At 45.3% G+C, this 13,554-nt stretch overlaps 1 protein-coding gene across 2 annotated transcripts in view; it reads left to right on the top strand.

The window, feature by feature from the left end:
- ATL1 (atlastin GTPase 1) overlaps nt 1–8,499 on the top strand; it is a 45,983-nt gene extending 37,484 nt beyond the window's left edge. Inside the window, exons 12-14 of one of the 2 annotated variants that reach the window (XM_073350192.1) lie at nt 829–1,260; nt 4,476–4,490; nt 7,594–8,499. In XM_073350192.1, coding sequence (XP_073206293.1) covers nt 829–1,260; nt 4,476–4,490; nt 7,594–7,704 — 558 coding nt within the window. In that variant the 3' untranslated portion in view covers nt 7,705–8,499. The remainder of the gene's footprint in view (nt 1–828; nt 1,261–4,475; nt 4,491–7,593) is intronic. The other variant, XM_073350193.1, reaches the window with a different exon arrangement.
- Nucleotides 8,500–13,554: the final 5,055 nt, after the last annotated feature.

Genomic DNA, 13,554 nt, shown 5'->3' with positions numbered 1-13,554 from the left:
TCAAAAAAGTGAACAGAATGTTGGGAATCATGAAAAAAGGGATCTATAATAAGACAGAAAATATCATCTTGCCTCTCTATAAATCCATGGCATGCCCACACCTTGAATACTGCATGCAGATGTGGTCACCACATCTCAAAAAAAATATATTGCAATTGGAAAAGGTTCAGAAAAGGGCAACAAAAATGATTAGGGATACGGAACGGCTGCCATATGAGGAGAGATTAATAAGACTGGGACTTTTCAGCTTGGAAAAGAGACGACTAAGGGGAAATATGATAGAAGTCTATAAAATCATGACTGGTGTGGAGAAAGTAAATAAGAGAGTGTTATTTACTCCTTCTCATAACACAAGAACTATGAGTCACCAAATGAAATTAATAGGCAGCAGGTTTAAAACAAACAAAAGGAAGTATTTCTTCACACAGTCAGCCTGTGGAACTCCGTGCCAGAGGATGTTGTGAAGGATAACAAGGTTCAAAAAAGAACTAGATAAATTCATGGAGGGTAGGTCCATCTATGGCTATTAGCTAGGATGGGCAGGGATGGTGTCCCTACCCTCTGTTTGCCAGAAGCTGGGAAAGGGCGACAGGAGATGAATCACTTCGTGATTCCCTGTTCTGTTCATTCCCTCTGGGGCACCTGGCATTGGCCACTGTCAGAAGACAGCATACTGGGCTAAATGGGCCTTTTGTCTGAGCCAGTCTGGCCGTTCTTACGTTTTTATCATGTATCATCCGTACGATGGTAGCACCAGCCCAGGGGGCTACAGTCACTGTGATCTATCATAAATATATTGTGAATAGCTGAACTGTTGTCTCTGAATAGGTTTGTGGGGGAGACAAGCCGTTTCTCGCACCCAGTGATCTTCAGAACAAACACCTGGAGCTCAAGGAGGAATCAGTGAAGCTGTTTCGAGGCGTTAAGAAGATGGGTGGGGAGGAATTCAGTCGCCGCTACCTACAGCAACTGGAGAACGAAATAGACGAGCTCTACATACAGTACATTAAGCACAATGACAGCAAGAACATATTCCATGCGGCACGTACCCCTGCAACACTCTTTGTGGTCATCTTCATCACGTATGTGATAGCCGGAGTGACCGGATTCATTGGCTTGGACATCATAGCCAGTCTATGCAACATGATCATGGGGTTGACCCTTATCACTCTGTGCACCTGGGCATATATCAGATACTCTGGGGAATACAGAGAACTGGGAGCAGTAATAGACCAAGTGGCTGCAGCTTTGTGGGACCAGGTAAGAGCATTAGCTTGTGATAAAAATAGACATTCTTTGGCCTTGATTTGCTTTGGGATTCTCAGCTCTTGCTGCAATAGCTTTTAAATAAGTCAGTAGGGCACCAGGCCTGCAATCGGCCGACCTGCACACATCCAGTTGCAGGATCGGGGCTTAAGTCAGCTATACACTCATCCTCTAGGCAATGGCCTCTCCTGTAGCCTTTCAGAGCAACTTAAACACCGCATTTTAATCCATTCCAGACAGTTTCTTTAGACCTGCCACACACTGAATGCACCTGCACTAGGTGCTGGGACAGGCAAGGACAAGGGACTAATTTTCAGTCTAGTTTATTGAGATGATTGTAAGGGTGAGAATTCTGGTGCCCAGTATGGGGGACCTGAACAGAACCCGCCCCCCCCCCCCCGCCCTTGATTACAGCTCATGTGAGTGAAGTAAAATGGAGGAAACAGGGACACTGGAGCTAGTTTAATGCACGACACCACTAGCCATTAGGTCCAAAACTAATGCCTCCCACTCAAATTTTGTGTATCCCACACAATGTAAATCCTGGGCCATAAATTGGGGGTTGGGGACCTCATGTGGACTTAAAGGTCCTGGATACAGAGAGACAGGGGGAGTACAAGTCAGCGTGTTAGATAGCGGTCACACAGGTTTTCAACAATCCTTTAGCCCGTTGGCTTCAGTGGAAGTATTTATGTGAGTTAAGCATCTGTATAAATATTGGCTCAATCAGGGCTTAAGCCAACAATGCTAACTTTTAAAAAACAGGGTGGCCTTTTGCTCTTCCAGTTGCCAGGGCTGGAATTAGCTCACTTGTTGATTTCACATTCGTAGCCCACCAACTGCAACGTACATCTTGTGCCATTAATGCTTAGAGTCTAACAAAAAACAGAAGCCATTTCTCATCAGGCTTTAGATTCATAGGCCATCTTTACATGGAAATCAACAGATTCAGGGTTATTAATATCACATAATTGACTTCATTTCCATTCTTTTCAGTGACCTAAAGTTGTGTAATAGCTTAAAAGACACAGTTTTGGGTGGAAAATGAAACTTTTAAGCTTCAAAAGTAACACTTTGATAAAATACTCAACGCAGGCCCTCGGGTAGAGATCTTGAGCATACCGTGACATCGATGCACCATTGCAAATGGATGCCAAGTCACAAATGGAAGCAGAAGTCAATGGATAGAGGGTTCCAGGCTGGTACAGGTTTCCACCTACATCATGCACTCATGAGGTCAGGGTCCTCAGAAGTGGCTTAAACTTGCATGGTAGGTCAAATAAATGGTGCATGTTTGACCATTGACTTCAACAGCAACAGGCGATACTGACATGATTCAAGGGACACCATCCTCTTGAAATCTAGTCAGTTCAAGGAGGGTAAACTCCCCTGTGTGTGTGGTTTTACAACTGTTTTCCTATTTAAAAAAAACCACACACTCTCTTCCCTGTTGCTCAGTGAAAGACCCACACAACCAGCAGGTGCAATAACTGACTGTACATCATGGGAACAGGGACACCTGATGACCATCCCAGTGTGCTGGCTTCTGTACTTCAGAGGCAAAGCTGCCATCCATTGGAGGCTCTGAGAGAGGGGCAGGGACAGGTGGGCTGCTGCTGGCTCTGGAACTGAAAAAAAAAACACATTGTCTACCTTTTTTCTTTCTTTTTTTTTTTTTTTTTAAGTTTTTACAGCAAACTTACCCAAGTGCCAATATGCCAAGAATCCGCCTGGTGCAGCCCCCTTGCCTCAAACTGCTAACGGGGGTTTCCAATGGATGTGCTAATAGAGTCTTAACTAGGATGAGCAGGGCAGCACTATTAATTTTAACCGCCTTGTCCCTCCCCTTGGATTGAGCAAGGAAATGATCAATTGAGGGGGTGGAGGGTTAACCAGGCCACCAGGTCTGTGCACCCAAAGGGCCAGGCCATTGGGGGACAGGAAGAGGGCATTATTATATCATGGTACTTTTGTGAGCAGAGGGGAAAGGCAGCAAGGACAGGCAAAGCAGAGAGACAGGGGGTTAGATAGCAGGCTTTTGTTTGCGTGGGACCGTGCAGGATACCCCTGTTCCTGCTATGCTCTTGTTTCTGTCCCTTCTGGGGTTATCTGCATTGCTCAAACACAGATGTTCCCTGCCCCCCAAACCTTCCAATCTAATACAGCGCTGCAACGTTTGGGGGGTTGCAGAACTTGGAGGAGGTGGTATATTGGTTTTGGAACTAGTTTTCATTGGATTTAAAAACAAAAACATGGAAACATTGATCCTGATTCTAGGCTTTGCAAAGCATTAAGAGCCAGATCCTCAACTAGTGTAACTCAGAATAGCACCATTAATGTCTGGCTAATGAAGCTACTCCGATTGCCACCAACTGAGGAGCTGGTCATTCAATTTTAGGCCGAGTTGGACGTGCTCAGCCCTGTTTTAAAAGCCTGATGCAGCATGTTAATGCCAACTGATTTCACTGGCAAAACAGCTCTGTATGTGAGCAAAGTGCTAGCCCTTCGCTGTCAGTAGAATGGCCCCATCAGAGCCGTCTGTCTCTTTGGATCTCCTATGGCAAGGTGAGGTGCTGCTCTGCCAGGGAAAGTGGGCACTTGATTTAGGCCCTGCGGTGGCGACCATTATGGGGGATTGAGGGGTGGAGCCACCTTTCCCCACCTACAAATTTGCCAAAAATCACCTTCCTCCCTCCACTCCTCTCTTATGCCGGTATAACTCAGGAGTTACTACATTGTATCAGTGGTGGGAAACCAGTGTAAACTGCATACAGGCTCAGAATCAGGTCCCAAAGGAAGGTGTGGCTAGCAAGCCCCTGCACATTGTGCCTGAGCTTGGAGTCAGAGCGGATCTGAAACCATGGTTATGGTCCAAATTGGAACCATGTCTTTAATCAACTTAAGGAACAACCACAGCGTAACCAACTTGCCTGACATGGTTGTATTTGTTGTATAGACGCATGTGGAGTAGGGGTATTGTGCCCTTAGAGCATGCAGCTAGGGGAACATGATCCAAAGTGGGGACGGTGTGGAAGGCTGGAGTTAATGGATAAGGGCTGGGGGGGGGGTCTTACCCTTAAGAAAGTTGTTTAAGCCAATGTAACAGACAGTGACTGTGTAACTAAAGCTGAATGCTGTAACATTACCAAGGAAGTGCATTATACACAGAGATGCTGTTTTTTCCCCTTTTCCAACTGCCTTTCCCACAGGGAAGCACAAATGAGGTAAGTGACTTTCTTGTTCTAGAGCCATGCCTTTACCCTACTCTGCACTGGGTGCATGCCATGCCGCTTGCTCTAGCTGCAAAACGAACAGCGGTAACACACACAGCGAGGCTGGTACCTTCACGTTCACAACCGTGCATTCTGCCGGGAGCCGTATTTTGTATCCACTGCTCTTTAAGGAGGGTTGCATAGCACCTAGAATCGTTAAAGCATTCCTCAGTGCAGCTGGGATTTGCAAAAGGACCAATGGATTTACATCCCATTCCCAAGCAGAGTTGGGTATCTAACTCCCTTAGGCACCTTTGAAATTCTCATCCACTGTTGGGCCCTGCTAGAGAGTTCACCGGCTAAGTCTCTTTGGAAGACAGCATACAAGCGTTAGATCTCAAGAAAAGCAATTCTGCATGACCAGTGTCTCTCCAGTCATACAAATAGAGGGCCCAGAGCCTGCAATCAGATTCACACAGTCAGTCCAATGGGGTCCCTTGCACAGACACATGAGTCTGTGCATATAGATCCTATCCCAGGCTCAGGGCCAAAAGCATGAGGAAGAAGTTAGCTCCATAGGAGAAGAAATCCAGGATAATAGAGGAGGGAATCTGGGTTAATTTTGGTGTAAGTTTTTGCTTATGATGATGTGCTTATGCAAGAAATGTTTATTTTCAAACAGCCAAATCTTGCAAAACTTCCACTGAAGCTAAGCGGAGTTTCATCCGAGTAAGGACCGCATCTTACATTTTCAAAATGTACCCATTACACCCGTTTCTGAGACACCAACCTAAAATAGAGATTTAAAAAGATATTTACATCCCCCCCCATACCTCTTCGGGGCAAAACCTACTGTATTTTGAAATGGGAGAACATCAATGCGCACTAGGGAGGTTTTAGTACACAGCAGAATGGTATATGGGGATAGTTAGCATGCCACAGGCGAGCATGAGACGGATTTACCCCTCAGCTTGCCACTCACCAACTGTTTGTATAGACAAGCCAGTTTGCCTGTCTGTAAAATGGGTAAGCTGTTATTCTGTTTTACCAGGCTGTTCTAAATGGAACTGGTATTAGGTGTAGACACCGCACCTTTAAATCAGAGACTCCAAGGGATGAACAAGGGTTTATTTTATCTTTTTATTGCTCAGGCATATCAAGCCTGAGGTGGAGAGGCTCTGGTGGTTCCACTCCTAGAAATCACATGCTCTTTGATTTTTGGAACACGGCTGTTACACGGTCGGCTGCAAATGCTCAGATACCCCTCTAATAGCGGAACTCTGAGAACCAGATGGTTAACACCTTGCTGTTGATTTTGAAGCAGAACTTCCCCTTGAGTTGGCTAGGGTGCGCTGCTGAGAACTGAGTGCACAACCGGAACCCAAGTTATTAGCTCGTCGGTGCCATCAAGCCCCCGGCAGAACAACATTAAAAAATGTACAGTAGGAAGTTTTATAAATCAGAGTCAGTTTCCACATGGCTACCAGAAAATTTCTTCTCTGATCCCTTTAAGTATCTGAATTCTCAGCATCTAAATTGAAATTATTTTCTGACATGCATGTTTCTGCTCAGAAATCTGGGCCGGTGGCATTCATTTCCAAAGACCAAACATGCTCTTATTAATGCAAGGGGCTCTCCAGAGTTCAATGACTCATCTCTGCTGTGTAAAATAGAGTCCTGAAAAAGGATTATTGGGCAGGGGGAACCCCAACCCCACACAAGCATTAAGTGGTCCTCTTAAATGTTTAAACAATGGGGGACAGAAGAAGAAAACTATTTTCAAACAATTTAAGAAATGACTGGTTTAAAATTAAGACCTTATTTTGGTGGCTAGTATATATTTTCAGCAGCATGGGTGTAATCCCCTTCTCCCCTCCCCATACAGAGGTGCATGGGCATTGTGCTGGTCTTATGCACAGCGTGACAGTAACTTTGATAAAAAGGAAAACCAACGGTTTTCACACTGACCTTATGAGGGTGCTGGGGGCTGTGTTAAACCATTCCTCATCCATCAAAGAAAATGCATTAAATTAATGTAGACCTTTGGGCAGCTACCATCTTTTCATCCCAACTATTTTTGAAGCTAGGATCTTCTCATTCATGATCAGCGTTCTGCAGAAGCCAGTGAAAGATTTAGTTGCTAGATTAGGTAGTTTTGTTTGTAACAGTCTGTGCTCTCCCCTCTGAAGACAACAGCAAAACCCTCCACTGGTATGATAAAGGATGCCGAAGGCTAAAATCTGCATTTGTTTAAAGCAGCAATTTCTAGAAAAACTGCATGTACATTTGATGATCAGAGGCTATTGCATGGCATGTTTTTACAACCACCTAGATGATCTTCACAAAAAGTGCATGGATATATTGAATGTTAACATTTGCATCTTAAACGTGAAACTTATATAAGAGACCACCCTTATTAGACAAGGAAGTATATGACTTGAAGCACCACACACTATCACTTGATTCAATTAAATTATGCCATACAATTAGAAGAACAGCTGGTAGGTGAGCAGCGTTTATCAGTCCCTTGTTGCTAAGGCCATACGATGGAAACAGTGTATATATGAAGCTGTAGCACTGATGAATGGGAAAGATTTTCATTCTTGCACATTATACAGAATCAAAGTAAGGTCTATGAAACACATGGGTCAGGTGTTGTCCGTCTCTCCCTCTAAAGGAAGGGACCTTGTAAAGGAATGTATTGATTGGCTACTCCCTTCATGCAAATTGAACAGGTTCTTTAGCTCAACCAATAGAGGCTTACGCTTTTAGACCTAGAAGTCCTTGCTTCCATTACCACAGATGGTCCAACCAGCACACCATCATAGTAAGTTTTACTAAATCAGGTCCATTAGCTTAGCGGGAGTAACAGACCCATGAACCTATTTTACTCTAGTGACTGGAGCATGGAAAGAAGGAGTTAGTTTGTTGTATTTATTTTTCTAGACAGATTTCATAAATCACACTTAGCACAGATGGAAATGAAAGTATTTGAAGAAGTCAAGGTGTACATTGTGACTATTTTGAACCTGCTACTATAATATGAATGCAAAATAGATAACTGGCTCTATAAACTCACTGATCTAAGGTGGTTTACATCTTTTCTGGTTTGTAGGCTTTGTACAAACTTTATAGTGCAGCAGCAACCCACAGACATTTGTATCACCATGCGTTCCCTGCACAGAAATCAGAACCGACTGAAGATTCAGAAAAGAAGAAAATGTGAGACAGATGTTTTCATGTAGGTGCATGAATGAAGCATGTACACCTTTGCATCAAATACGCGCCTAGCTGTAGTCACGTACAAGTTTCACGTACAAGTTTCTGAAGCTCCTGAAATGGAGCAGGGAGAACACAAAATAATTCACTTGTAAAGATGGTTTGATGTGTTTGTTTTAATTTTGACAACACGATGTTTGATGGGAAGATGTTGGCATGTTTTCCATTTTGTTTAGATGTACATACTTGATTTTGCTGCAAATAGATACAATACTCTTAATTTTTAATATCGAGCATAATTCATGCCTGGTTTTGACCGATTTATGAAATCTTGGTTTCCATTTTAAATTTAGTGTGCAATATGAGGAGATCACTAACAACGTGATGTGGTAATAAGATACGTTTTCCAGATGTATATCCTAGCATTACTCAAAAGAACCACCCTCTTATATTATTCCCAGATATGCTTGTTCAAGTAAATATCACATAACCAAAGGTTTGATTAATCAACATTTTCCCTCATATCTGCCATGAGCGACCCAATTACATCAACACTTCTAAAAAAAAAATATGTACTAATGTGCTTTGTCAGAACTTGTAAGGCCACTTCTGCTATGGTATGTTTATTGTGAGGAAAGTATGCTTTTCCTTTGATAATTTTAATGCACAAAAAGACGACTTTGTACATGTATTTGAGAAAGTTTCACTGTTTCTGTATATATTTTCATTTAGTGTATAGGAAGTGTGTTCACAGTTCTATTTTATTGTCAGAGTATTAAAGTTTCCTTTTGGTTCCTATGAAGTTGATCGTATCGTGAACAATTAATTCATTAACTGGTGTTTTCTTAGATCTTAAAATGTATCTAGGTTTATTTTTCTATCATTTATTTGGCGAACAATGTGCTTTGCTTTAGATGTAATCCCTCAGAAAGGTTAGCTGCTGTTTTTGGAAATGCACGGTGGAATTTGAGGATACTGATCGTTCAGAGGGTGGCGGATGTGTCATGACTTTCTAAAATCAAAAACCACAGAGCAGCCACGGTACGTTTAGTAAAAATCCTCACTTTAGAGGAAATGGTGTGTAAAGTTGCACGCATGAAAATTCAACTATCTATGCCTCTTTAAATATAGTATCCTTAGGATAGTATCAGGAAGGACTTCTCTATAAACACAGGAAAAAAGGCATTTAAACAAAAATTTTTTGTCTTAACTATGTGAACTGAAGTGACACATTTTTAAATATAGAGCCAGAGAAAGTGACAGGCAGCTGGTGTGGTAGTTATTTCTTTTTTTTTAAGTTTATGGTGGCACAAGCCATTGTCCATAGAAAGGCTTTGATCAAGCGTTGGTCTTGAGGTACATTTTTGTAGGTAGAAAATTATCCAATTTCTTTAACACCGTTTCCTGGCCCAGCCAAGCACTCTACTGTAGTTCCAGCAAGCATTAGGAATCTTGTTTCCAGGTTTCTCCAGACCTGGTAAACACTGTCATGTCGTTTTTCATAGACTGTTTCAATGTAAGCATGATATTCACGCTGTGCTCCACTTTTTGAAGATAACTGTAACAGCCTCAAATGCTTCTCTCTCAGCTGTCAGGAGATAGTTTTGCTTGAGTTGAGTCAAATACGCGAATGGCATTGAACAGTGCCACGGCTGGCTGACAAACTCTAGCAGTAGGGTGGCACTGCATGGATGTTTTACATGTTCCAGCCTGTGTTAAGGAGTGATTCTGTGCCCATCGCATACTCACATTCATCAGCAAGGCTCTTTGCCCACGTGTTTCTTGACTTTAGCAAAGCTTTTGACATCGTCTCCCATAGTATTCTTGTCAGCAAGTTAAGGAAGTATGGGCTGGATGAATGCACTATAAGGTGGGTAGAAAGCTGGCTAGATTGTCGGGCTCAACAGGTAGTGATCAATGGCTCCATGTCTAGTTGGCAGCCGGTATCAAGTGGAGTGCCCCAAGGGTCGGTCCTGGGGCCGGTTTTATTCAATATCTTCATAAATGATCTGGAGGATGGTGTGGATTGCACTCTCAGCAAATTTGCGGATGATACTAAACTGGGAGGAGTGGTAGATACGCTGGAGGGGAGGGATAGGATACAGAAGGACCTAGACCAATTGGAAGATTGGGCCAAAAGGAATCTGATGAGGTTCAATAAGGATAAGTGCAGGGTCCTGCACTTAGGACGGAAGAACCCAATGCACAGCTACAGACTAGGGACCGAATGGCTAGGCAGCAGTTCTGCGGAAAAGGACCTAGGGGTGACAGTGGACGAGAAGCTGGATATGAGTCAGCAGTGTGCCCTTGTTGCCAAGAAGGCCAATGGCATTTTGGGATGTAGAAGTAGGGGCATAGCGAGCAGATCGAGGGACGTGATCGTTCCCCTCTATTCGACATTGGTGAGGCCTCATCTGGAGTACTGTGTCCAGTTTTGGGCCCCACACTTCAAGAAGGATGTGGATAAATTGGAGAGAGTCCAGCGAAGGGCAACAAAAATGATTAGGGGACTGGAACACATGAGTTATGAGGAGAGGCTGAGGGAGCTGGGATTGTTTAGCCTGCAGAAGAGAAGAATGAGGGGGGATTTGATAGCTGCTTTCAACTACCTGAAAGGGGGTTCCAAAGAGGATGGCTCTAGACTGTTCTCAATGGTAGCAGATGACAGAACGAGGAGTAATGGTCTCAAGTTGCAGTGGGGGAGGTTTAGATTGGATATTAGGAAAAACTTTCACTAAGAGGGTGGTGAAACACTGGAATGCGTTACCTAGGGAGGTGGTAGAATCTCCTTCCTTAGAGGTTTTTAAGGTCAGGCTTGACAAAGCCCTGGCTGGGATGATTTAACTGGGGATTGGTCCTGCTTCGAGCAGGGGGTTGGACTAGATGACCTTCTGGGGTCCCTTCCAACCCTGATATTCTATATTCTATGAGGTTGGGCGTGTCATTGGTCACACTATGTGAACATAGCACAGATCCTCCACATTTTGTCAGGCTGTGCATGACAGCAGGCACACACATCTACAAGATGTTCAGCTGTTCAAGGACTTGTGGTGACTGGCACAAATTGGTTACATCTACAGTGCACAAACTGCTAGAGCGATCCCTTATCTTCTTTGAAAAATGGAACGTAGTCCCCGCTGAGTGGGCTAATGAAAGAAAGCAGCATTAAACCCGCTGTTCCAGGGCGTTACAACGGGAATGGGTGGAATACATGGACTCTTTCCTTTATCCTCCAAGAGCATACAGAAACAAGCTTTACATGCATGGCTCATTCCACAACTAGGTCATTTACTTTTTCAGAGTTTTTACACCACACATCAAACCAACCAAGTTTAACAGGTGAGCAACACATCACAAGCACGGCACTCTGAAACAAGGGCTTCATGCTCCACTCCCCGCGTCGTCTTCGTCTCCCTTATGACGCAACAGCAGCGATCTGGTCCAAGGAAACCTCGTATTTATCCAACGTTTCCTGTATTGCTTGGCTAATGGGCTTAAAGATCACCAAGTCCAAAACCACACAGTTCAACAGAAGCACATTTACCATCCACGTTCACATTGTGGTGACCTTAAAACAGCCAACTTGTCGAGAATCTCTCTCTCTCCCCCCTATCTGTGTGGTCTCGGTGACAATACCAATCCCATCATAAATCTTCAACTTTTCTTTTAATTTTGTTTACATTGTTTTCAAATACTCTTGGCAAATAAAATTCCTATAGACGGCTTGAACTTGGTGCAGTTCCAACATTTTTCAGGTTACATTCTAAACACTCGTTAAGGGTTTTTAGTGGCAGCTTTGCTACACAAAGACTCAGCTTAAAAAACTCTGTCCATCTATGAAGTTGTTCCCATTTTCCCCTCAAACATCTGACAGTTTTTTGCACTTTGCGTTCTCTGCCCTCTTCAGATTTCAAGGCCGCTACGTTGGTGGGACACCGTCTCCAAATATTTATCACAGCTTGCCTTACGACTCATCTAGCAGCATACTGCATGTTGAACAAAATAGTAAACCTCCACTTCCATGGACGATCTTGTTTGGATATTGTGCAGATCACTCCCTTGTGCTTATTACTGATATTTTTACTCCTTGTCAACCCCCATAGCTGTAGATTAAATCCTCTGCATTTATAATAGAGCAGTGTGCTTACATTGTTGCTAAGGAAAGCAGCCCACCTATCAAACAAATTAGGTAATGCTTGCTTAAATGTTGCACAAATTATGTAACAAATTTGCTGCGTGAGTCACAAAACGATGAAAAATACCTTTTTAAGCAGTCAAATTCAATGCACCCAATTACGGAGGGTCCCAGACTTTTCAATAAGGCAACCCACCAACTACAGGTTGTCTTTTTCATGTGACCCACCCAGGGTCCAAGTTCATGGAGTGGGGTCCAGTAGGTCAGCAACCTTCTCCTTCTTGCCCCACCGAAGGGGCACCGCCCACAGCAGCACGCCCTGCGAATGGTGGCTGTTGTATGGTGACGGATTTGGAACGCCGTCTCAGCAAAGAAGGCAAGCACAAACATTTACATATAGATCCCTTCCCACCACCTGCGGCCCATGCACGGATGGCACTGTCAGCGTCTCAGAGGAGGCAAAGCAATGGAGGTTTCCTGTAGGGTTTGGGGTGCAGGATTCATCGCCCAAGCCATGGCCAGTGCTCTATAGCAGTTTTTCTTCTTGAGGGCCCCTGAACATGCTATAAAAATTCCATGGCCCACCTCGGCTGCCACAACCGGTTTTCTGCGTAGCCAGTCGACTAAAAGCCACTGGCGTCAGGGGGTAGCACACAATGCAGTTGCCCAGGGCCCCAAGCCACAGGGGGCTCCGCGAAGCTAAGTTCTCAGGCTTCAGGCCCAGGTGGTGGGGCTCAGGCTTCGGGTTTCTGCCCAGGGCCCCAGCAAGTCTAAGGCCGGCCCCCTCTCTGGTTTATTTTGGCAGACCCCCGGAAACCTGCTCCCGGCCCCACAGGGGGCCCCGGACCCCTGGTTGAGAACCACTGCCCTATAGATTGCTCTGCCTCATGCAGACTGCTGGCAAACTAGGTACCTTGCAGTTCATGCCAAGAGGGTCTACACCAGGGGTGGGAAACCTTTTTCCCATCAGGGGCCACTGACCCACATTAAAAATCAGTTGCAGGCCACACACAGTCCTGCGGGATGGGTGTGGAGGCTCGGGGCCAGGCTCTATGCTCCAGGGTGAGGCCAGAAATGAGGGTTCAGGGTGCAGGATGGGGCCTCCGGACTGGGGCAGAGGGTTGGGGTGTAGGAGGGGGCTCCAGGCTGGGGCCAAGGGGATTGGGGTGTAGGGTCTGGGAGGGAGTTAGGGTGCAGGACGGGGTTTCAACCTGGGGCAGGGGGTTTGGGATACAGGCTCTGGCCAGGCGGCACTTACCTCAGGCTGGGGCTAAGGGAGGCTCCCTGCCTGCCCTGGCTCCTGGAAGCGGCCAGCATCTCTGGCTCCTAGGTGGTGGCGTGGCCAGGCAGCTCTGCGTGGTGCACGCTGCCCCCACAGCTCCCTTTGGCTGTGGTTCCTGGCCAATGGGAGCTGCAGAGCCAGCGCTGGAGGCGGGAGCAGTACACGGAGCTTCCTTGATCGCGCCTGTGCCGAGGGGCCACAGGGACATGCCAGCCACTTCTGGGAGCTGCATGGATGCGACCGGACTTTGAACGGCCTGGCAACCCTAGCTTCCCTTCCTGCACCCTGAACCCCATTTCTGGCTCCACTCTTGGAGACTTGCCACGGTCCGAATTAAATTAAGCAGTGGGCTGGTTCCGGCCTACGGGCCGTAGGTTCCCCACCCCGGTCTATACAGATAGAGTGCTTCTCTTAAATCACATCCCACTGATCACTGGTGA

The sequence above is a fragment of the Lepidochelys kempii genome, chromosome 6 (assembly GCF_965140285.1).
Source record: "Lepidochelys kempii isolate rLepKem1 chromosome 6, rLepKem1.hap1, whole genome shotgun sequence".
Taxonomy (NCBI): Eukaryota; Metazoa; Chordata; order Testudines; family Cheloniidae; genus Lepidochelys; species Lepidochelys kempii.
This window is presented reverse-complemented; position numbering and strand designations above follow the sequence as displayed.